Source organism: Schistocerca serialis, chromosome 7 (genome assembly GCF_023864345.2).
Source record: "Schistocerca serialis cubense isolate TAMUIC-IGC-003099 chromosome 7, iqSchSeri2.2, whole genome shotgun sequence".
Lineage (NCBI taxonomy): Eukaryota > Metazoa > Arthropoda > Insecta > Orthoptera > Acrididae > Schistocerca > Schistocerca serialis.
This window is the reverse complement of record NC_064644.1, coordinates 176,457,284-176,483,735: the sequence shown is the minus strand read 5'-3', so window position 1 is coordinate 176,483,735 and position 26,452 is coordinate 176,457,284. Positions and strand designations below refer to the sequence as shown.

Below are 26,452 nucleotides of genomic sequence, written 5' to 3'. Positions count from 1 at the left end.
ACACAAATACAGTTTATTTACTGATGAGGCACAGCTTACTCCAAATGGTGTAAACAATTTACGTAACGAGCACATATTGTCTGAGGAGACCAAGAGATGAATACACTAAGCAGATTCAGAAGGATTTAGGTTGCAGTAGGTACTGGGAGATGAAGAAGCTTGCACAGGACAGAGTAGCATGGAGAGCTGCATCAAACCAGTCTCAGGACTGAAGACCACAACAATATTGTCTGAGTCAAACCCACACGCAACAGCGCAACGCAATTTCCAGCAGCGATTTAGCATAAATGTGTAGTGTAGTGTAATAAACACATACTTTATTGGACCATTCATTTTCCCAGAACGTCTAACTGGCGAGACGTACTTACAATTCTTTTAAGAAGAAATACCCCGCTTGCTCGAAGAAGTTCCACTTGCTACACGATTGCAAATGTATTTTCGACAATACGGCGCGCCTCCACATTTCTCCAACGCCGTTACTACACATTTAAATGAATATTTTTCCCAGAAATGGTCTGGTCGTGGTGCTACACGTCTGTGGCCACCCAGATCTCCCGATTTAACACCAGTGGATTTTTGTGTATGGGGATGGATGAAAGACATAGTTTATGAGGACAAAGTCAATACACATGGGGCGTTACTTGCTCGCATTGTGAATGCAATAGACGAAATTAAGAACAGCCCTGTCAAACTGAAACGAGCACCAAAATCTGTTCATACGCGTGCAGCTAAATGCATCGACCTCGGTGGAGACATTTTTGAACATTTATTGTGAGTGTATTGCAAAAATGTATGTACACAGTACAACTTCATTAACAGTGAACTTTGTTTTTTCCGGTTTAACATGAATTCCCGTGTGCTATGGTATTAATAAAAGCAGATTATCTCACACATTCAAACAGCTTCAGTTAACTTCCTTACCATCATTTTTCCAAAAATTAAATCCTCTACAACTTCTGTTGAAAACTTTGTGCAATTGTTTGGAATTTAAAAAACTAATTGGGCCAAATAGTTAATAAATTAAAAATTTTACCAAATTGCGTCTTTCCTTCTCTGGATGTTCTGGAAAACTACTGCAGATACACGTCTGGGACATGTTTTATTAGATTCACCAGATCAGTGACAACAAAATAAATTAAAATCGTGCATTACTTTAACCTCGTAACCGTTTTCGAAACCTTCATATTTGCGAAGTTGCTAAATTTCAGGCAAAATCTTTCATTAGCTGTAACTCCGTAACTAAACATTTGCGGACCTATGTTTATATGAACTATTTTCTTCAGTTTTACTTGTAGAATAACATATTAAAATATGTGCATATTTTCGTGAATCACTCTGTACATAAATGATCTAGTAGAAAGCGTCAGAGCCGGCCGCAGTGGCCGAGCGGTGCAAGGCGCTTCAGTCTGGAACCGCCCGACCGCTACGATCGCAGGTTCGAATCCTGCCCCGGGCATGAATGTGTGTGATGTCCTTAGGTTAGTTAGGTTTAAGTAGTTCTAAGTTCTAGGGGACTGATGACCTCAGATGTTAAGTCCCATAGTGCTCAGAGCCATTTGAACCAAAGCGTCGGACGCTCTTAAAGGCTATTCGCAGAAGATGCAGTTGTCTGTGCCAAAGTAGCAACGCCAGAAGATAGTACGAATTTGCAGAACGACCTGCAGAGAATTGATGACTGGTGCAGGCTCCGGCAGTTGATCCTGAACGTAAATAAATGTAACATATTACGCATACATAGGAAAAGAAATCCACTACTGTACAGGTACACTATTGATGACAAACAACTGGAGACAGTGTCTGCCGTAAAATATCCAGGCGTAACTATGCTGAGCGACCTTCAGTGGAATGACCACATGAACCAGATAGTGGGAAAAGCAGTCATCAGACGCAGAAGCATCGGAAGAATCTTAAGGAAATGTAACTCATCCACGAAAGAAGTGGCTTATAAGGCGCTTGTTGCTCTGATTCTTGAGTACTGTTCATCTATCTGGGATCCCTATAAGGTAGGACTGATAGAGGAGATCCAACGAAGAGCGGCGCGTTTTGTCACAGGAACGTTTAGCTGGCGAGTGAGCGTTACGGCGATGCTAAACGAACTCCACTGGCAGACGTTACGAGAGAGGCGTTGTGCATCACGGAGAGATTTACTATTGAAATTTCGGGACAGCATTTTTCAGGAGGAGTCGGACAACATATTACTTCCCCCACCCCCTAAACAGTACATCTCCTGCATTGACCACGAGGAGAAAATTCGAGAAATTAAAGCCAATACAGAGGTTTACCGTCAATAATTCTTCCCACGCACTGTTCACGAGTGGAACAGGGTTGGAGGGTACCGAAAGTAACCTCCACCGCACACCATAAGGTGGCTTGCAGAGTATGATGCAGACGTAGGTGTAATACAGCAGAGAGCCGACTGCCTTTATACCCAGTTCCACACTCTACCACCTGAATCGTTGATGTCTTCTGCACTGAACTGCTGACATCAAATGCGATATCATTTGACTGAATTTGTCGGCATACTGGATTCAAACTATTGCATATACATTATGCACAACTATTCCAACGGACAATTTTAATTTTCCTGCAAATATCCATGCCTTTACAGTGATTTCCATTGCTGTATGCGACAGAAATTACGATTGCAGAGATCACTCTTCCCTATTTTAGAAAGTAGTGAGACTGTATATAGTTACTGATCGTAGCAGCTGTGCCATAGCCAAGGCAGCTCTCGTAGAACTGCAAGGGGTGCAGTGAGGACCGGGGGCCCGAAACGGGCCAGGACCACGTGATTTCCTGTCAGAAAGGTCACAGTTCGAAGTAATAGACGGAAAGTCATCGAGTAAAACAGATGTAATATCCGGCGTTCGTCAAGGAAGTGTTATAGGCCCTCTATTGATCCTGATCTATATTAACGACATAGGAAACAATCTGAGTAGCTATCAGATTGTTTGCAGATGATGCTGTCATTTACCGTCTTGTAAAGTCATCAGATGACCAAAACGAATTGCAAAATGATTTAGGTAACATATCTGTATGGTCTGTCTAGAGACAGTAAAGGACTTGGAAGGGCAGTTGAACGGAGGGTATAAGATGAACATCAACAAAAGCAAAACGAGGATAATGGAATGTAGTCGAATTAAGTCAGGTGATGCTGAGAGAATTAGATTAGGAAATGAGACAATTAAAGTAGTAAAGGAGTTTTGCTATTTGGGGAACAAAATAACTGATGATGGTCGAAGTAGAGAGGATATAAAATGTAGACTGGCAATGGCAAGGAAAGCGTTTCTGAAGAAGAGAAATTTGTTAACATCGAGTATTGATTTAAGTGCCAGGGAGTCGTTTCTGAAAGTATTTGTATCTAGTGTAGCCATGTGTGGAAGTGAAACATGGAGGATAAATAGTTTAGACAAGAAAAGAATAGAAGCTTTCGAAATGTGGAGCTATAGAAGAATGCTGAAGATTAGATGGGTAGATCACATAACTAATGAGGAGGTATTGAATAGAATTGGGGAGAAGAGGAGTTTGTGGTAAAACTTGACTAGGAGAAGGGATCGGTTGGTAGGACATGTTCTGAGGCATCAAGGGATCACCAATTTAGTACTGGAGGGCAGCGTGGAGGGTAAAAATCGTAGAGGGAGACCAAGAGATGAATATACTAAGCAGATTCAGAAGGATGTAGGATGCAGTAGGTACTGGGAGATGAAGAAGCTTGCACAGGATAGACTAGCATGAAGAGCTGCATCAAACCAGTTTCAGGACTGAAGACCACAACAACAACATCTGTATGGTGCGAAAAGTGTAAATTGACCCTGAATAAAGAAAAGTATGAAGTTATTCACATGAGTACTAAAAGAAATCCGCTAAATTTCGATTATTCGATAAGTCACACAAATCTGAAGGCTATAAATTCAATTGAATACTTAGGAATTACAATTACAAATCACCTAAATTGGAGTGATCACATAGACAATGTTGTTGGTGGAGCAAACCAAGACTGCGATTCATTGGCAGAACACTTAGAAGGTGCAACAGGTCTACTAAGGAGACTGCTTACACCACGCTTGTCCGCTCTGTTCTGGAGTATTTCTGTGCGGTGTGCGATCCGCTTCAGGTGGGACTGACGGATGACATCGAGAAAGTTCAAAGGAGAGCGGCTCGTTTTGTACTATCGCGAAATAGAGGAGATAGTGCCACAGACATGATACATAAATTGAAGTGGCAATCATTAAAACAAAGGCGTTTTTCGTTGCGACGGGATCTTCTCACGAAATTTCAATCACCAGTTTTCTCCTCCGATTGCGAAAACATTCTGTTGGCACCCACCTACATAGGGAGAAATGATCTCCACGATAAAATAAGGGAAATCAGGGCTCGCACAGAAAAATTTAAGTGCTCGTTTTTCTCGCGCGCCTTTCGAGAGTGGAACGGTAGAGAGACAGCTCGAAGGTGGTTCAGTCAACCCCCTGCCAGGCACTTTATTGTGAATAGCAGAGTAATGACGTAGATGTAGATGAGACCACAGTGGCCGCCTGCTGTGTCGACCAGTCAGTTCAGGTGGTCGGTCGACAAGCGCCGTTTGAGGGGATCAACATTTCGGCGAATTGGGGGCGCCTATCTGGCGGGGCCCTCTTACGGTAAACAGCACATACGCGAGGCTGACATTTATCAACAGGGCGTCTCACGATCGTAGGAAACCAAATGCAATGTGAGTGGGGACGAGTGGACGTGGACGTCGGGCTGTGAACATAGAGCATGTAACCAAGTAGAAGAGCCTCTCCCGTGGCGAAGGACCAGAGGCCGTGCGTCTGGACCGCCCACCCCTTGGGTACCTACAATCTAACAGCGCCTAGCGCAGCACCAGTTGCGCTGCTGTTTTCTCTATATTTGCTTTTTTGTTCACTGAAACATCTCGCCTTTCTGTCAGGTTTACTTTAGATTTGTTGGTTTAAATCTTAACTATAACTTATTCATTTTACAATTGCCAACGGCAGATCGCTTAACTAAACTTTGTTCGCGTACAGACGAGACCAAAGGCGTTTGACAATACCCGACAGTACTCGATGGACACACGTGTCTCGGCGTTGTATAGTCACGTTATGGTCATAGTGCGTTACTACTTATGCGAATCCTTAGCATCGGCTGAAATGGATTGTCACCATCCAAATATACAGTATCGAAGAGTACGCTCCGATGGAATAGTGTTCATAAATAAAGCAGTTCAATTCTGTTGAGAAGAAAACTGAAAGGCCTGCTACGTTTTAAAAAAAATGTAAAAATGGGATAGTTCTGGTTGAGGAGGAGGACACTGTAGATGGCGTGCACACTTTCTTAGAATAATGGGATAAAACGAGAAAAGTGCGAAGAAATCTCAACTGTGATCGGAATCCCAACTCCAGTTATTAGATCGAAAAACAACAGTTTTATTTTAATTTCGTACGCTTCTCTCTAGAAGAATGTATAAATAGCAATTGTATTCCAAGTTGGCTTCAGAAAGTTTCGGTGACTTGAGAGAATGGATCCTGCTAAAATCAGAAGTCCAATGACGGCTTTTACTTCAGTATCATCAAATATGCATTTCTGCCATTCTTATTCTTTTCTCTGTCTTTATCAATTTTTATGTTTGTACTTATTGTAATAGCACTAATACATGTGATGTCTATTAGCGCAGAGAAACAATCATTGATAGATTTACAAATCTTTGCCGATCCCTTTATTCCAGGAAAACGAGTTATGATATTGCTCCTTCTAGCTTTGACTCTCTGATTGACAGGAACCTTCCTCCATTTTGTACTCTTGTTTTTGCCTATGAAAAAATTGGACAAGTCTGAATCTGCATCATCTGAATCACCAGACTGCTTACTAGTGGTGTTATGTTGAGACTCGATACAGTAGTCTGATACAGAATCGGAAGACAGCCCAACTACACAGGCATCTTCATCTGAAACCTCCTCAACGAAGCAACTGGAAGCGTCTTCTTCCATCATCTGTTACAAAAATAAAATCATTAATGAGAATTCCAAATTCAAAAGCTTCAAAGTGACAGGAAAGCATGAGTAAACGAATTTACACCTACTTCTTCGACACTGTCTTGTAACGGAAGTGTTGATGTAGGGGTCTAGGAAATCTCCAGCCACTAAATAACTGTCAAACGCTAACAAAAATGAGCAACATACGAATGAAAAATTCGTGACCGAAAATAAATTTAGCTACCATAAATGTGCTGGGGATTTGTCGGACGCCATGTTAACAATTAAAGGCTAAGGGACAGCTTTGTAGTCTGCCGATGGCTTGCTAGTGTCACTATTTAGGAACAGTCCACGTGGAGTTCTGGACACGGAAACGAAGCCACGTTCTGCTTGGTCGATGCTCGGAAACTTTAGAAAAAGAATTATACCATTCGTCGGAACACGCAAGTTTCTGATGCAGCGATATCCCACCACTTGCTTTTCCTTTAAATAAATAAAAAAAATAAAAAAAAACTTTGGCTACACCTATAACAAAAATTCAGCGCAACAAAGAGAAATGTTACAGCCGTAGACTCTCATTGGCTGAGGGTGAGACGTGAGACGATCCTTCAGATTGACTTACATGTAATTCTTGGGAGCATCACGAGTGAAGGAATGGCAGAGCGTAAGCTACAGCTTCATTCAAAATTCAGTATTTGAGATTCTAGGTTCAAGATTCACGATTCAGAATTTGACGGAGATATCCAAGATTCGTCATTCAGGTTAGAACTTTGAGCTTGCAGAATAGTATGACGTCCATGTCCGTCATTCAAGAGAAGCTCGATGGCCTTCTGCGATCCACCAACTGCTATAGTGCAAGCTCACCACATATTAAGTGTAAGTTCAGGCAGCAATGGGCGAGCAGTAGCAATGATATGACAATAGGTGCCTTTGTATATGCTTCAAGTAACTAGGGAGTTACATCGGTCATGCATCTTGAGTTTCCCCGGTCATGCCATTGCTAATTGGTCTTCATGTATGTTTCACCCCTTCACTTTTCGGAATCGACCCAATCATCGTGACCAATCCAACACCGCACTTGCTGTTCAGTTTGGTATATCGTACAAGAGTCTTCCATTTTTTCCTGGTGTGCCCTTCCCTATTCTATATCATAATGAACTAATGTCTACAGATTCAGATTACATTCTACACGCATCTCCGATTTGTGAGATAATCGGATTTGTAATTTCATGTCCTGTGTTTACATATGGGCAAACCATGGTTTTAATGAATTCCATTTTAATTTTAGTAGATGAACGTACACTCCCCCCACACCCACAATTATTAATTTAACACCAATTTCACAGCTACGATTGACTTGTCAGGGTCACTCACATGTTCCATTTCCAGGTGCATACCTCATTATCATACACATGAGCTGTAGTGAGGTGATCTTTATATCGAGAGGGAATGGTCGAAGCAGACCACTGGTTAAATACGTTCATGTATAGCACAGTGCATTTTATATTGGCCAAATCATGAGGCTCGATGTATAGGACATTCCGAGGTCGTACAGGCGCTGAACTTTGCACTCGTCACTAGGTTACGCTTGTGTTGCGAGTAACTTTTTATGGAAAAAAACACCCACTGCCAAAATTAACCGTGGTGCGCATCGAAGGTCCGAGCATACAGAGAAGTCATACCTCGCAATTACTTCAACTTACGACGAGGTGGCGGAGTGGGACTGGAATGGGAAAAGCGCTAGCGAACTTTTAGAGAGCAGAGGGTTCGGAGTATCGGTAATTTTATCAGCATTTAATTGCACGGCAGGAGAAAAAGCCCGCAGTGCTGAGTATATGGATACAGGGTACTCAAACGACACAGGGTGGACGGAAACGGCCAAACTTGGTTTGGCGCAAGTATCCTTCCAAGAGACATCCGAGACAAGGTAGCTGATGGCATTACCGTACATAACGGGAATCGCGACGGAACGGTCCAATCCGACATGTCGAAACCGGCCCTGAATTTTTTTTATAGGAAGAATACACCAAAAGGAACACACTGCCAAAATTTTAGCTGCTAAAAATTGAAAATTGCCAATTTATTGCTCGCTTGACGGTTGGAGAACTGGACATCTCTTCTGTAGCGATAACAGACAGAGCATGTGCAGCATGAAGCGTGAAGAACAGGGGATGCAATCAAAATCACCAACTTCTCCTGAGCACCTAGATATGTATTACTTAGTAGTTAATTCTTCGTATATCATTCAAATGATGTCGACATTTCGTTAGAAAGTGTGGAAACGTTAGAAGAAACAGAAAATAACTCGGACGACTCCGTGAATTACATTTCGAACGATGATTATTGTGCTAATAAAGTCTAGAACAAAAATAGAGTACTTTCCAAGACAAAAGAAAACATGTGCAGTGATAGCTTCAGTGAAAAAGATAAGGCTGTAATTTTTTTTGGTTAAACAAAGGAGGAAGAAGTGCATAAAGTTAAGCACTGAGCAAAGTCGGTTTCATTTCGTAAGATCTGTACTTGAATTGTATAAACGGAAGAAAGGTTTATACAAAGTAAGAAATATGAGCCAAACTGAAACTAGCAGAAGTGTGAAATAAAAGGTATTCGAATGGTTTAGAACTGCTCGTGAGTTTCAGTACACTGTTACCGAGAGAGTTCCATGAGACCATGAGACTGGGCCTTCTGACTTGCAAGTGGGTTTAACATTTCTGATTTCCAGGCTTCTTCGACCTGCTTAAACAGATTCAGGAAATTATACGGAAAAAGAAGTCGCAAAATTACGAAGCTTACTTCAAGTGAACGTGCAGAGGGGATGTCATTAATAGGTAATACTGTAGATAAATTCGTACCTGATGTGAAGACGAAGTTTCTTGTTATCCCCTAAAATGCTGTGTATGAAGTCAATCAATCAGATTTCGGGCAAGAACAGTGTGCAAATTGCATTCGAGCGAGAAAAAAACCAGAGTCATTCGCGCAGTCGATGACTGATATAACACATTCGTATACAACAACGAAAAATTCAGAAAAGGGCTGTTTACTTCCAAAAATCTTGTAATCATGGTAACAAAATCTGGAAAAGTAGCAGAGAATAATTTTCAATGCTATATCCAAAACGTCTTCTTACTAGTTGCAGAAAATAATTCAGTTCTTGGTCTGAACATAACGTCACCTCTGTCGTTTAGGGGACGACGAAAAGATGTTAATACAATTCGGATACCACGCGGAATTAATGGTGTGATTCAGGCTTTCGATTAAAAAAACTCAACAGTGTATAGCATCTTTCAGTTTGTCCGACGGTACAATTTCCGAAAGCTGTGCTGTTGTCATTTCAGATTTTTCAGTGGAACAGTATTGTTAAACTTCAGTTATTTCTGCATTGCCAGCTTGCATCACCACATTTTAAGAATTTTAAAGTATACCTGGTACGCAGGACAATATGCAGAACAATAGCCATGGTCATTTCTTGTGGCATTCCAGTTATGTCTAAAGAAAATTAGTAATTACTCTGAAGAGCCTGAGTGCATAATTTTTTTTCAGGTATGCCTGGTGTATGGAAAATGTTTGTTTTCATCATCCAATAACACTTGCATTTTTGTGAAGATTATAGGGAATAAACAAGGAACTGTTTCATCGTTATTACAATGCACGTTATTAAAAATTATCATAAGAAGTGCGCTACAAGAATTGTTATAAAATATTTAATGTCAGAAAATGGAAGTCCCAGTTGTTGGAAGCCGTCTGTAATGTAATATTATACACTGCCTAGATTTTTCCCCTTTGCTTGTCACTTGTAAGACAGTTACATCTGCAACAGTTTAACTTTCAACACGAACTGCAAGTTATTCAAAAAAATGTAATAGCGCTACGTTGCACTACGTTTTCTTGTCACGGCTGCGCCTGCCTATTCGCCGAGTCACGCGCAAGTCAGGGAGGGCTGTACAAGGTTATAAGCGGTTCTTTGTGCAGCAAAAACGAACAGCCGTAACACTGAAAAAAAAAAAACTTTCTGATAGCCTTAGCAGGTAAAATTTTGAGAGCGCGTTACTTCGGTTTATTCGTCCTGCGGGAAAACTTTGTTGGATTCGACCGTTCCCTTGTCAACACATTTTGGCGCTCGAACATTCAACACATGTAAAATTTTTTGCGAATTAAAGTTCATCACTTTCAAAATCTTAAGGGTCGACAAAGAGGTGTGGTGGCCACTGGCCAGAGTACGAGTAGCGCCGATAATATCATATACTCGGCCACTTCGTGACAGACCGAGCTAGAAGGCAGGCGTGGCTTAGTAACACTCATGGATGATTGACTGTGTATGACCGTATTCATGCCTGCATCTATCGTAGTGATGCTTTCTAAGCTTAGAACCATAAGTATAAGAAAATTAATCCTTTTGTTATGTTGCTACTGATAAGAAACCACCACTAGTTGGCCACTTGGGTCAGCAGAATAAACTACGGTTACAAGCAAGTATTTCATTTGTAATTATGGCATCAAACCCAGCATTATTAAAGTCATGTTATGACATTTCCACACAAAGTCTGTTGGTGACCTTCTAGTGTTACCATATGCTAATTTATCTGGTTTTACCTCTTATCCTGGTGCGAACCACTGGGAAAGTCAGAGGCCAAAGAGACAGATGCAGGTAGTCGTGTGGTAATGTGTAAAGTGGCGCGTCTGGAGTCGCAAACAACACACGTGCTAAAATAACAATAGCCACAACAAACACTGATGAGCCAGAACATTATGACCACAGCCCACCTCGAGGTTACATGCTGCCTGGTGGCCCTCAGGGCACTTGACGCGGTAAGAGAAGTATATGAGCGAGCAGAGACAAACGGGGAGTCTTCTAGCGACGACAAGTGGCACAAATACGGAAATCAGCCGACTTAAACGACTTTAACAAAAGCTAGATTGTCGTGGGCCAGTGCCTGGGAGCGAGCATCTCGGAAACGACGAAGCTGGTCGGCTCTTCGCTACTCTCGTGAGGATCTATGAAGAGTAGTTGAAGAACACTGAAAATACGAATAGGTGACAAGAAGTTGGACGTCCATATCTAATCAAGAACATAGGGATCGGAGGGTTGCCCGCTCTGTAAAGTAGGATAGGCGGTGATCTGTGGTAGGTGGTGGTTCAAGCAAAGGTGTTTTGAAGCACACTGTTCAGTGCACAGTGCTGAACATGTTGCTCCATAGCAGAGGACGCCTACGTGTTCCCACGCTGACGCAACAACTTCATCAATTACGATTACAGTGGGCGCGAGATCTTCGCGATTGGACCGCGGATCAATGGAATCGTGTCGCATGGTCGGATTAATCCCGTTTATTGTTGTATCAGGTCGATGGTCATGCCCTGATGCGTCATCATCTAGGCGAACATGCAGCGCACAATGGACGCAGGCAGGTGGGAGCAGTGTTATGTTATAGGGGACATTCTCCTCGGCTTCTACGTACTCTGTGGTAGTAGTGGAAGGCAACATAACAGCTTTGGACTACATGAACATTATTAAGGACCATCTGAACCCCTTATGCTTGATGTCTTCCTCAAAAGCGATGGAATCTTCCATCAGGATAACTATCCGTGTTACAAAGCCACACCCGTGCTGCAGTGGTTTTTAGGAGCATGGCAGTAAACTCACGTTGATGGTTTTGCCATCAAATTCGGCTTTCCAAGTAAAACAGATCGCTCTTTCCACATTCTTAAAATGAGAAATTTCATCCTTGAGTACTGCTCAAGTGTTTCGGATCACTACCACGTCGGCCTAAAGGAAGAAATCGAAAAAATTCAGAGGGATGCTGCTAGATTTGTTACCGGTCGGTTCGATCAACATGCGAGTATTATGGAAATGCTGCGAACCCAAATGGGATTTCTTGGATGGAAGGATACGCTCATTTCTCGAAACATTACTGGGTAAGTTTGTCACAGAGAGCGGAAGTTGTCTACTGCCAACAACGTACGCTCCTCATGGAAACCATGAAGAAAAGATAAAGAAATCAGGGCTCGTATGGAAGCATATAGACAGTCGCTTTTCCTTCGCCCCATTTATTAGTCTAACAGGAAAAGGAATGACTAGCAGTGGTGCAGGGTACACTCCACCATGCACCATATGCTGGCTTGCATAGTATGTACGTTGTGTAGATCATTGTTCTTGAAATGGGGCGCGGCCAAATGCCGCAGATTATATCAGTGAATACACGGCGCACAGTCCCAGCAAATCAACAAATCACTCACTAATCGAAGATATCTGTATGGTGCGAAAATTTGAATTTGACCCTAAAAATGAACAGTGTGAGGTCATCCATGTGAGTGCTAAAACGCATCCGTTAAGCTTCTGTTACTCGATAAATAAATCACATCTGAAGGCCATAAATTTAACTAAATACCAGGATTTACAATTACGAAAAACTTAAATTGGAAAGAACACACAGAAAATGTTGTTGGGAAGGCAAACCAAAGACTGATTTATTGGCTGAATATTTAGAAGATGCAACAGATCTACTGAAGAGACTCCTACACTACGTTTGACCGTCCTCTTTTGGAGTACTGCTGGGCAGTGTGGGATCCGTACCAGATAGGATTAACGCTGTACATCGAGGAAGTTCAAAGAAGAGCAGCACCTTTTGCATTATCGAGTAATAGGGGAGAGCGTGTAAGGGACATGATACAGAATTTATGGTGGACACCATTAAAACAAAGGCGTTTCTCGTTGCAGCTGGAGCTTTTCACGAAATTTCAATGACCAATTTTCTCCTTCGAATGCGAAAATACACTACTGGCCATTAAAATTGCTACACCAAGAAGAAATGCAGATGATAAACGAGTATTCATTGGACACATATATTATACTAGAACTGACATGTGATTACATTTTCACGCAATTTGGGTGCATAGATCCTGAGAAATCAGTACCCAGAACAACTACCTCAGGCCGTAATAACGGCCTTGGTACTCCTGGGCATTGAGTCAAACAGAGCTTGGATGGCGTGGAATGTTCAGCTGCCCATGCAGCTTCAACACGATACCACAGTTCATCAAGAGTAGTAACTGGCCTATTGTGACGAGCCAGTTGCTCGGCCACCATTGACCAGACGTTTTCAATTGGTGAGAGATCTGGAGAATGTGCTGGCCAGGGCAGCAGTCGAACATTTTCTGTATCCAGAAAGGCCCGTACAGGACCTGCAACATGCGGTCGTTCATTATCCTGCTGAAAGGTAGGGTTTCGCAGGGATCGAATGAAGGGTAGAGCCACGGGTCGTAACACATCTGAAATGTAACATCCACTGTTCAAAGTGCCGTCAATGCGAACAAGAAGTGACCGAGACGTGTGACCAATGGCACCCCATACCATCACGCCGGGTGATACGGCAGTATGGCGATGACGAATACACGCTTCCAATGTGCGTTCACCGCGATGTCGCCAAACACGGATGCAACTATCATGATGCTTTAAACAGAACCTGGATTCACCCGAAAAAATGACGTTTTGCCATTCGTGCACCCAGGTTTGTTGTTGAGTACACCATCGCAGGGGCTCCTGTCTGTCATGCAACGTCAAGAGTAACCGCAGCCATGGTCTTCGAGCTGATAGACCATGCTGCTGCAAACGTCGTCGAACTGTTCGTGCAGATCGTTGTTATCTTGCAAACGACCCCATCTGTTGACACAGGGTTCGAGACGTGGCTGCACCATCCGTTACAGTCATGCGGATAAGATGCCTGTCATCTCATCTCGACTGTTAGTGATACGAGGCCGTTGGGATCCAGCACGACGTTCCGTATTACCCTCCTGAAGCCACCGATTCCATATTCTGCTAACAGTCATTGGATCTCGACCAACGCGAGGAGCAATGTCGCGATACTATAAACTGCAATCGCGATAGGCTACAATCCGACCTTTATCAAAGTCGGAAACGTGATGATACGCATTACTCCTCCTTACACTAGGCATAACAACAACGTTTCACCAGGCAACGCGCGGTCAACTGCTGTTTGTGTATGAGAAATCGGTTGGAAACTTTCCGCTTGTCAGAACGTTGTAGGTGTCGCCATCGGCACCAACCTTGTGTGAATGCTCTGAAAAGCTAATCATTTGCATATCACTGCATCTTCTTTCTGTCGGTTAAATTTCGCGTCTGTAGCACGTAATCTTCGTGGTGTAGCAATTTTAATGGCCAGTAGTGTATTTTGTTGACACCGACCTTCATAGGGAGAAACAATTATTATAACAAAATAATGTAAATCAGAGCTCACACGGAAAGATATAGGTTTTCGTTTTTTGCGCACGCTGTTCGAGAATGGAATCATGGAGAATTAGTGTGAAGGTGGTTCGATGAATTCTTTGCCGGGCATTTAAGTGTGATTCGCAGATGTAGAAGAATATTCTCCTGGACCACAACAATATTGGTAAGCTACGACACCATCCAGAACCGGCTTCTTGCTATGGGATGCAGACGGTGCCACTTATATCGTATGCCTCATTTCACGCCACGTCACAGGGCATAAAAAATCATCATTGGGAAAGATCATCCAAAATGATGAGTTGCAGTACTTAGTGCAAGATACGAGCTATAGGCATCCACACGAAGCAATAAACACCCATTGCCGACACGTCAGCATTCTGGCAAGTGTTGTGTGCCCATGTGTGGGTTGTAGGAGGGAGGATTGTTCATATTTGGCCAATGAACGACGCTGGAACATATCAGAACGTGCGAATCCGCTTATTTTCCTTCACTATTCCGCAGCTGCAGGCGACCAGTACTATCAGCCACAGATGCACTATCGCATCACTTATGGATTGTGGCAGAGTGGTTTGAGCAATATTCCATGAACGGTGGGAAGCAAAGTGCTTGTGAGCTCAACTCCCTCCAGCTCCTATGCCCATCACATGACTAATGTGTACTGAGCGCATCTAAAATGCTACAGACAGAGATGCACTCATGAAAAGTATCTGAACCCATATCAGTGGATATTAATATTGGATGTTTTTACCCTTCATCTTTTGACGGCTTGAGCTCCACTGGGACACTTTCAATGGGGTGTCTGGAGGTTTGTGGAGGAATGATAGCCCATTCTTCCTCCAGAGCTGAAACAATAGAAGGTAGTGATGTTGGACGCTAGGGTTTCGAGCAAAGTTGACGTTATAACTCATCCCAAATATGTTCCACTGATTTCAGCTTGGGGCTCTAGGCAGACCAGTCCAATTCGGGAATGTTAATTTTCACAAACCTTTGCCTCACAGATGCTTACACGGTACGTTGTCATGCTGATATGGAGAGTCATCGTCATGTTCCTCCACAGTACACAGTATGCATGATGCAAAATGCGTTCAAATCCTTCTGCATTTAGCGATTTTTAATTGCTATAAGGGTATCACACCCTAAGCACGAAAAACATCCCATACCACAACGCAGCTATCTCTGTACTTCACTGTTGGCACAATGCATGATGGCACGTAAAGTTCTCCATCCATTGGCGAAACCCAAACCATTCGAGAGGGAGTAGCGTGATTCATCACTCCAAATCGCTCGTTTCAGTGGTCGTCAGTACGTGAGTTCTGCGTGCACTATGTTTAGCTGTGGTTGTTCCTTCGCGTTTCCACTTGACGATCACATCGCCAACAGTGTCGACTTGAGTAGCTGTGGAAGGTTTGAAATTTGCCTGATGGATTTGTTGCTCAGGTGACATCCGATGGCTAGTCCACATTCGAAGTCACTAAGCTCTGCTGACTGACTCACTCTCTTGTTACAGCTTCTCTACTTTATACTGACAGTTCCGTGTCTTGTGACACGCCCTGACTGACTCATTCTCTTGTTACAGCTTCTTTACTTTATACTGACAGTTCCTCATCTCGTTACACGCCCTGACTGACTCATTCTATTGTTACAGCTTCTCTACTTTATACTGACAGGTCCGCATCTCGTTACACGCCCTGACTGACTCATTCTCTTGTTACAGCTTCTCTACTTTATACTGGAAGTTCCGTGTCTCGTGACACGCAGTGATTAAATCTGCATTAAATATGGGGTACTTTTGATCGGATGGCGTGTGAGCAATGGTGAACAGTCATATATCAGTGTAACTTCCCAATAATTACGGTGAAATCCATGCCAACATGATGGACGACCTCCGTAATTAGCGCTAAAGGAGCACTACCAGTACCCCACACGTGGTAAGCATCTCGTAATTCAGCAGCACGTGAGTCTACTGTTTATGCTGCTGTAATCTATATTTTGAAAAGGAACATTTGTCGATCGAAATCTTATGAAACGCCTTATATTTAGAACATACTCGTCAGGTACCTGATGGGCAACTAAAATCTCGGATATTCATTTCTAGCTACTCACCTCATTCATCCCGCACTTCTTGTCTTTGCTGTAGAAGAGGACCCAACCAAGACCCACACCAGTCACATAGGGCACGATCCTCGAGTATGTGGGCACGTACATGAGCGACACGTACTCCGCCCACTGCTCGTGTCTGTAAATTTCGTTAACATAGTATGAGATGATCGAAGAACATCACAAAGAGAATAAAAGCATAAGCACCGTTTAATGTTTCTTCGATAGCATAGCTACTACAATCGAAGCATTACTTCTCGCAGTAGGACAGAAAATTAACTACAATTTTATCAAAGACACTCATCTCATGTGATCCGGGAAGGCCATGTTACATCTTATTTTCGGTAGTCCGACTTGAATCCGAAGGAAGATTTTGCAAAATGCGAGTCGAGTGTTTTGGCTGGAGCACCACCGTCAAAGTAGGTGTCAAAATCTTGCTCACCTACAGAGACTCTTGTAAATATCAGCGGGATGTAAGAACCTCAAGCCAATTATCAACAACCATCAACGTGAAGGTAACTTCAATTGAAGTAGATCCATGGCGTAGTCCAGTGGCAACACCAGACCTCAGGTGTGAAGACTTTAGTTGGAGGGCAAACCGACAGAATCGAGACCGCCCATCCAAAAAGTCCAGAGACTGATCTTATTCCTGGCGTCTAAGCGTCGTCAACGGAGTAACTACCTGGCAGCTTGAACTAACAACTGTAAACAAAGGATGAGATGTACATTCGACCAGCCAGCTGTGAGCAGGCAGTTTTAAGTAGAGGACGTGCGACCATACTTGCTGAACGTTGTTGCGTCACAAATCTCAATGAAGCAAGATCTCTGCATCATGTGTTCAAGACAATCTCTAGACTCTCTTGAAGAAGAGAAAAATGTGTGCAAAATTTGTCCCACGTATCTTTACTGCCAAATAAAAACAACTACACGTGGACCCCTGCCGCGACGTGACTGAAATAAACACGCTGACAGTTCTTTTCTGGAAAAAAATCATCAGGGAGGTGACGAGACTTGACGTTATCAGTACAAACCTACCACAGAACGACAAAGTGCATAAATTCGCACTTTGACGACAAACCGAATTTCAAGCCAATGTGAAGCGCGAATTGAACATCTGACAGTTTCACAAGATTCTACGAACATTCTGTGCACTGTACTCAAGTGAGAGGAGACTGAAGAACATATGAAGCATTAAAATGACCATATTAAGAGTTCTCTGTTTTTTATTAATCTAGTTTCCAAACTCTTTGGACTAATGGATCATGTGCTGTCCACATCGTTTTAGAGTCAAGCAAGTCAAGCCTGGCAGCCAAAGCATGCAAGTGTGAAGAGATACTTTTCAGAAATATCGTAATGACAAACTGATGATATGGTATGCACTTGAAATTGTCATTTGCAGACGTCATTCTAATTGGGTCATCGAGCTCGCGAAGTCCTTTGAACCTATTATTCTGGGGTCCGCTAGTGTCGTCAACAGTTATGGATGATACTGTTTTCCACCCCCCATACTCCATCCCACTAAGGTAATATGTATACTGCAAAATGAGTTTCGGGCTTTCAGGGCATGAATATTATTCTGTAGGTGTTGGGTTGAGTACATTGAGAACTTGTGTTAAACTAAGCTGTGTGCTTTCACAACATGTTGTTCTACGTGGATCATACTTTGCATTTCCAGAAAAAATTGATACTATTCTATACAGTCCATTAACATTAATGTGACCACTGATTATGTTCCATGTCAACATGCAATAATCACTCACAGACCAAAGGTGGCAGCACTACAGTGGAGAGCAAATAAATCATGTCAGGGGACACAGAGAACAGGGAAGCCATTGTCATAATGTGGGAATGGGGCGATTTATCTGGTGTCAAAAAGGGCTTCATCATAGGCTTTCTGGCCAAGGTGGAAGCTTTACGGAAACTGCTAGATATGTAAACTGTTTGTGTGCTGTCGTGGTTAATGTACTCTGTGCATGGCAAAATGGCGCTATCCCAAACCAGCATGGTGCACCGGGAGCTATATATGATGGAGGTGAACAGTGCCTGTGGAGATGTGTATGGGAGAATAAACGCGCAACAGCTATGCAATTGATTGCTCGGATTAATCAAGGGGGCTACCTTAGTGTGTCCTCAGCGATCGTCCAGTGAATATTGGTGCTTATGCGTCTGCACAAAAGCACTTGGTTTATGCATCCATGCAGACTGCTGTTCATCGATGATGAAGGCTGGAATATACATGCCAATATCTCAACTGGACGCCCACATAGTAGCGATAGGTGACCTTTTCCTATGAATCACATTCTATACTTCATCAGACAAAGGGCCATTGGCATGTAGTGTGTGTGACAGTAGCAGAGCTAGGGGGCTGCTAGCGCATTTTGTTAGTGCAGGTTGCCTACATCAGGGGCAGGTATGCACTCAGGGACAAACCTGTCAAGTGCTTTTCCATGTCAGCCTATTGGTCTCCTTTGATTGACAGGTACTTAACCTATTGTTCTTCTAAGTGCTTTTACATGTCGCTGCACTTAACCTGTTGCCCCCACCCCATCCCACTCCCCTCCCCCCTCAGGAAGGGGATGCTGGTACATTTTGTTAGTGCAGGTTGCCTACATCAGGGGCAGTATGCACTCATAGGCAATGCTATTGTCCTTCTTCGATTGCCAGGTACTTAACCTATTGTCGTGTTAATTGGTTTTCCATGTCACTGCCGTTAATCTATTGTTCCTCCCACTGCTCCCCCTCCCCAAACCCCCTCCTCCATCACTGCTACAGGTACACTTTCAGGTCTGAGTTACTAGAATAGGCCCCTCTCACTCCTATCAATTTGATTGACTACTTAATTAAATTTACCAATTACCTAACCTCTCTGGTGGGAAAGTGCCACACCTTCCAGGCGGGAAATTCAAATTTTGTCATATTTTCGCGAGTGCCACGCCCACCTGGACTTGGAAGGAAATAGTTAAAGTCTCCACCACGATTCTCAACCAGCCGCAACGTCCCCTTACCAGCTCATGTTGGTGGGCTAGCATGTACTAACGTTCATTAACGTATGTGACATTTTTGTCTAAACAAATAAAAACACAAACACAAATTTTACATTCTAAATATATTTGTTTATTCACGATCTATAATTATCATCAGCATGGCAAAAAGTTAAGTTCATTCTTTTGTAAATGGTGCAACAGCAGTACAGTATTTGGAAAATAGTTGCTTCTTGTATCCCTCAAATTCAGCACGTATATCTCGTAATGTTATAGGTGCATTGCACTAGTACAGACACGTATTCTACGTTCGATATTTGGTACACCAGCAGATGGGACTGGGTCCTGGGACCCTTCCACGAGGCAAGCATATACATAGATATACAGAAAACAGAGCAAACGCTCTCCGAATATGGAGGTGACTGGATATATTTGAATACAGTTCTATATTACCCCCCCCTCCCACCCCGCCCCCCCTCCCGATCAATGCATTTGGAGTAAGCGTTGGCAGCTGTGCTACATTTACAAGCAATTTTAGAACACAGAACTAGAAGTTATGTCATGATCGCTCGGGTAGGTCTGACCTAAATCGATTGAATTGCGAAAAATGAGGAGCTAATAGGCATAAATTGACCGAATATAGACCCAAATGCGGTGAAATTTAGGAAGTACTTTGCTATCTTCTGGTTCGCGCCGAACAATTTGTATATGGGACTAAATATGTGGCAGCAGGAGGAATACAGGGAAACGTGGACATCGAAACGGAGGGAATAATGGAGGCAGTCAATTTTTCCCATTGAGGATGCATTATACTGTATGTCTATTGGGGTACCAGTGATACACGCGAGTTGACCACTGTATCTGATGCTTTTTGGGATGACAGAACTATTCATTTCTAAACTTACTTCCATCTGCGTTAAAGGATAGCAGAGAATGGACCGGGTGATCGATTGAGATGGAGTTGTAACGAGGTACGATTAAATGGCAGACAGATTCGTTATAGAGAAGGATAAGTTGATGGAGGTCAATTTTTTTCCCAGTGTTCTTTCCGAATGCATCTGTCATGGGACATAGCCTGCGTTCCACTTGAATACAGCTACGTGTTCCGTATGTGCTTTAAAGCACTGTCTTCTTGTGATTGTTAACGGTAAACCTGTCGGTCATCAGAGGACTTCCATCTCATGTGCGAAGAAACTTGACACACTCGTCTAAACGAGCTTTGATTTATGCGATCGCGCTTGTCGCATCTTGTGTGTAAAATCGAGACTTCAGCGTCATAACTAAGTTAGACGTATGAGCTTGTGACGCGCTACAATCCCCGTGTACACATTTGTCCAAGAGATGTTGTGTTTACAGAGTTAGTGGGGGAATGACTTGTAATTTTCTCATGTCAGACGCTGCTGCTATGCGTTTATCTGTTTCCTTGTAGGATGTATCCCCTGCTACTAACTATCATTTTATATAGACCTGATGCATGTATAGTATAATTTTTGATCTGTGATCGGATGTGAACAGTGGACACTATACGTCTCCGCAGAGCTATATTGTGCTCGTATGATGTAAAGTAAATGTTTTACGGAAGTAGTTTCTTCGTTTTACGATTCCGTAAGTTAGTCCAGCGTAGAAAAACTGTGAAGAAGGGTGTATGTCTGATAGGCTGGAAATGTGTTCGATACAACATTACAGCCCATTTTTAAGTGCAGAACGTTGTAGTCTTAGGAGTGCATGTATTTATGTTCTGTCTCTTACCAATACCTTCCAGTTACAGATCCTAGACTTTAGAACAATAATTTAGAGTTGATAGCTTCGTTGATTTAGGTAAAAATGTGTTCGAGAATTAACTGTGAATGGGATAACTGAGTAGTCATCTATCCATGTTCGCAGTGTTACGCACAAAGTAGAGAAGGAATGTTTAGCTAAGATACTGAAATTGGGGAAACATGCTGTCACATATTGTCTCGAACTGCGTCACATATAAAACTAAGTCTTTTCTTGTTCTTCTTAACTGTATGCTATTACATTACGGCACTTTGAAATCTGTTACTATAAATCGATAAGGAGTGCTAAGCTCCTCGACATGGTCACATGTCGAGAAATCTCTTGCACTTGGGCGGGTTAGGACTTGGAAAGCTCTATTAATTCATGCGACATGGAGTGTAACGGTCTTCTTCTGGTTGGTTGGAGATTAATTCTCTAACGGTGCTAGAGGGCGGGTTGGTCAATGACTGTGTGAGGATGGTCTTTTAACCTAAGATGGGGAGAATGCTCTGTGACTCCCATACACAGAGAGATGGATCGTAAATTAAGTACTATGCTCGAGGTCTTATAAATATGTAGAGCGCTGTCTGGTGTACTTTGATGATTTATGTGTTCGAGAATTAACTGTGAATGGGCGTACTGAATAGTCATCTATCCATGTTCGCAATGACATGCACAAAGTAGAGAAGGGATGGTTTAGCTATGATACTGAAATTGGGGAAACATGCTGTCTTCTGATTGGCCGGTGTTGGAGTTATTGTAAAATTCTCCACGCTTTCAAGTGTGTTGCTTAATATTACAGTACATGGATGGTGTCTTTTCCATCCCATCCCAGCATTGGTTAGCAGATAATGGTTGACTGATATGGCTTGTTTGAGTTGGGGAAAAAGTTTTGGTGGATGGACAGCAACTTCTAGGGATTGCTAGCAGCGACACAGTGATCGCGTACATGAGTGCAATATGAGGAATGAGTCGAAAGGGAACGCATAGTCGTCAGCTATTTCGTCAGTGTGAGAGACGAGTCTGAATGTAGAGCTCGTGAATCACCTTCGGACTATAGTTTTGGAAACCTATGCCAACGCCGTGAAAGTCTTCCAGTTTGCTTTTGTTGTAAGTGTGTTTTATTTAAAAGCAGCAGATGTGTGGTGTGTTATGGTTTCCACGGTAAGACACAGGAGGCAGTAGCAGCAGCAGTTTGTGATGAAAATTCGCAGAGGGATTGTGTATACTACTAGGAATGCTTGGCTGGCTGCACGCTGCCCTATTCTGGAGAGTATTGTGAAATCTCTTTCTCTGCACAGGACCGCAGAGCAGATGTGCGTCATTGCGCCGGCATCAGTGCGTAGTTGACTTCTAAATGGGATGAGCTTTTATAGTTCGTAATTTTTCTCTGTTTGGGGGTGGAGAATAGCAATGATAGCATGTTGGGCTGACTGATTTGAATGGGCGCGGATCTGTAGTACTTGTATGTAGTTTGGGGACGTACCACATTGCGCACATTTCTGCCGAATGTTCAAAACACGGTCCTGTTGCACTAACTAAGGTCTTTCTCTTTCTACATGGGTTGCAGGAGGTGGTGGATATGTCTTTCTCCGACTTTTGCTCAGTTCGGGGTTAAATTGGAACGATCACATGTTGAAAGCTGTAGAAATGGGAGCAGTTGCAAGATGTGTAGCGGGTGAATTTTACTGTAGCAGCTAGGTTCGGGAAAGGTGACTTATTTCGAAATGTGACAATGACAGAAATATCATTCAGTAGTGGTTGTAATAACTAAAGGAATTGTGAATTGGATCGAGCGCGCATATGTGCTTGAATGGAAAGACCCGATTCCAAATGACTGACATCATTTCTAGCAGATAGCATGACACTAGAGATCGGTGAAACTAGTGTACATTTTCTTACGATCTCAGTCAGGACATCGTCTACTACTATTATTGTTTGTGTTCCTTCTCAATCAGTCATCGCCTATAACTCAGTGGATATATCGCTGAACGTCTGATGTGGTCTCGAGAAGGAATATGCTAGAAATACAATAGAATTGTTTAGCTTGGGCTGTGTCAGGAAGTCGCAAATACCGCTTACATACAACGTACCTTAGCAGATTGACTTTCAAATGAGGTAATTTTATCACTAGGTTGCATCGTGGGCTTACACATTCCTACGATCACTGTCACGGTATTTGTCCAGAAAAAAGAAAACTACCTAATTCAGAGGTAACGTCTTACTACAATTTGTAAAGCGGATATAGCTTTCAACATGGATATTTGTGCGCACCTGTAGAACCAGGAGCGCTTGTGGGAGTAACATGTAGTAGTTGTTGGGATCGGTTTTTTTTTCTTTAACACCTGGTCGATTATGTCTCTCTTTCTATGACATGGTGGTAGGACTCGCAAGAAGTACATAAGGGGCATGCACACGCATGGTTGATTTTCGGTCAGTATTATTTCGTATCGTAGGCAAAGATTTACTGACGAAATATTATAATTAGTAGTAGCGGTGGGTGCGTGATATGTACGTATTTGAGCATCAGGTTTATGAAGTATGTGTTTGTGGAAAGGAGATGACAAAGCCCTGTTGTAGGGAAGGTATGGATTTGACTTGGGATACTGTGATAGCAAAGGCAAGAGTATTTTTAGTTTAAGGCGGGTACAGATATTTCCATTTCCAGAGCCACTGCCTTTGGTAGGGCATATTTCCGATACTTAGCTCATGGTCGAATGACGTTCAATTGAAACTGTGATCGTAAGATGGGCAACTTTCGTGATCAAGTGGAAATTTCAGAAGATTGTGTATGGTGGTGCGTTTGTGCTGGACTGTTATTCGCTGCCATGTAAATTGTTCAGTTGACTGCTTCTGCACATTTCGGACCTTTATTTAGTTGAGAGAAGGTCGACTGTGGTGTGTGCATCTGGCATGTGGAAGACACGTTTGCTGTCTTCTAGACATGAGAAAGACCTTAGTTGGCTTGTAAATTATAGGAATGATTTGGAATTTGTTAGATCACCGAGATAGGTATTAGTGGGTGGAAATAACATTTTTCATCTGTTTGTTTCTAGTTACTTAGTGGTATAGAGCATGCTCGACCTACCTAAAGTTTGGGGTTTGTAGAGAAATAATTTCCATTCTATATATTCGGAATTGTGTTGTGTGAGCGATCGGGCGTCTACTGCCGTGTGCTTGATATCGAAAAGTACTGCAAAAATAGTTGTGTTCTTGTAATCCAAGAGTTCCGGAAATGTGTGCAGAAAAGCAACCAAGCAGGCAGGTCTGGACCAGAAACAGTAGCGCGTTTGTACCGAGGGGAAATGAGCCAGTCTTTGCACATACGTTCTGAGAGTGACTTCGATTGAGTGAGGGCTTTCTCATGTAAAAGGGGTTATATTGTAAGGCCTAGGATAGGAATTGTATGTTTACTACATCGAAACAGTATGTGTTGATATAATGCCTGGTTGTAGATCGGTTTGACAATCTAATATTCTTGTGAGTCTCGTATGTATCTGATGACATGTAGACAACTTTACAATGTTTAGTTGTCGTTACAAAATGGTGATTAGTGTAAAATAGTTTATTGCCACTGCGTGTCGCGTGTATAGGAAGAAAGAACAGGTTGAAAGTGCTTCCCTAGGAATGGAGAGCCTTCTGGTATATAGACGGTGTGAGTATAGATATAGGATAATTTTTTCGGGTGATGTAGAGATATAAAAGATAAGTGGAGTGTTTGTGTCAAATGTGTATATATTGTATTGTATAGTTAGTGTGTATATATTGCATTGTAAAGTTAGTATGGTTTATGGTATTGCTTGGCTAAAGAGGATGACTGTGTGTCCTATCGTGAGGGACATACTGATTGAGGGAACTGTCAGTGCAATTTAGCAATCTGTGCAAAATAACGACAGAAAACCCCAGAAAGAAAAGGTGAATGGTGCTTCGATACCGAAGGCGTTAGTAATTCGATTGGTAAATTCGATAAGAGCCAATGAGAATGCTCGATTGATTGTGGTGGGATATAGGAGTGGTGAGAACATTTGCATATGTTGAGAACAGGAAGGCTATCACGTTATGTCTGGCAGGAAGACTGGATTGGGCGATATTTTCGTAAACAGGTTCTGTTAGGGTAGGAATATTGGCGAATAAAAGCCGAGACAAGAAGAAAGCGAGCGTTAACTATTTCTGGGGCACTATAAAATTAAGGAGATCTGGATTTGGCTGATACTCTTTTTCCCCAAAGCGACGTGGTGTACGAATAACATTGAGAATCTTTTAGATGGCGAGGTGTCAGTCACACTGGGGCATGTATGCATGGCTGAACTCGTGTGTCAACATGCTCTGTGCTATTCTGGCTTCAGCGGTAAAGACAAGTGGCTCCTGGAGATGCCTCGAATATGCAACTGGCGTGAGCATGCTTTGGAATGCTATGATGTATGTATAATAGAGACTTAATAGGAGCATGGAACTTTCACCGGTGTTCGACGACGCCGGCTCGGGGACTGTGGTGGAGCGCACAGGACCCGAACTGCGGCTGCCTCACTTCGCGGAGGTTGTGGTGCGCGCGGCCCTATGTGGACGTCTGTGAGTGCTTTGACAGCTGACGGCCGTGTCGACCGTACGTGCGATCGCGTTGTCATCGGTGTCTTGCCGACAGGAATTTCTCATGTGTTACATATGAAAGGGGGTGCCGCCAACCTCTTGCCTGCGGAAGTCGAGAAGGGGCTGTTCTCGGTTTAACATCTGACGGATGCGTCACTTATCACTACCTCCTGTGCACTCTATTGGACAGGGGGTGGTGGACTGTGCTTGCGCGTGTTGATTGCATTATTTCGCGAGCGGCTCTATAGGACGTGCTATGCGCTATTTGGACAGTTTACGAGTACTGAGCGTGTCTACACATCAGTGTGAAGAATTATTTAGTAGCAGTTTGCTATTGTGTACTGAAATTACGAGTGGGTTGTGTGTCTGTGGGCTGTGCAACATGACCCCAGGCACATGAGGGTGGATGTTTTGTATCAGTGTGATAGATATACTCTACCCTTAAATAAGTTGTTTGAAAATAAATAGAGTGCACTCCATCCTTACTCTCCCCAGCAGCCCAGAGCAGACTGAGTCGTTTTCCCACCATATTCCCTCACCATCTTGGTTTGCATCACGAAACGGACGACAGCGTCCTCTGCTGGTGGTACTGAGTACTAGACCTCGTGGAGAGCACACTGTTTGCCGCCATCATGGATAACTGTGCTTACGTCATCAGCTGGTGTTACGGAGGCGTCCTCTGGCGGCGACAAAATGTACTAAGACAGTTGGGGTCTGGAGCTAGTGGTGAACCCACTAGGTGGCGCCATCTTAGATTACGGTACTTGCGTCATCAACTGACGTCACTACAGTGTCCTCTAGTGGCATTGACATGAACTAAG

The 26,452-nt window shown here is 43.0% G+C and overlaps 1 protein-coding gene across 1 annotated transcript in view; it reads right to left on the bottom strand.

Annotated features, from left to right (window-relative positions):
• LOC126412945 (nose resistant to fluoxetine protein 6-like) overlaps positions 1-26,452 on the bottom strand; it is a 116,993-nt gene that overhangs the window by 16,099 nt on the left and 74,442 nt on the right. Inside the window, exon 7 of the mRNA XM_050082837.1 lies at positions 16,312-16,444. Within this exon, the coding sequence (XP_049938794.1) occupies positions 16,312-16,444 (133 nt within the window). The remainder of the gene's footprint in view (positions 1-16,311; positions 16,445-26,452) is intronic.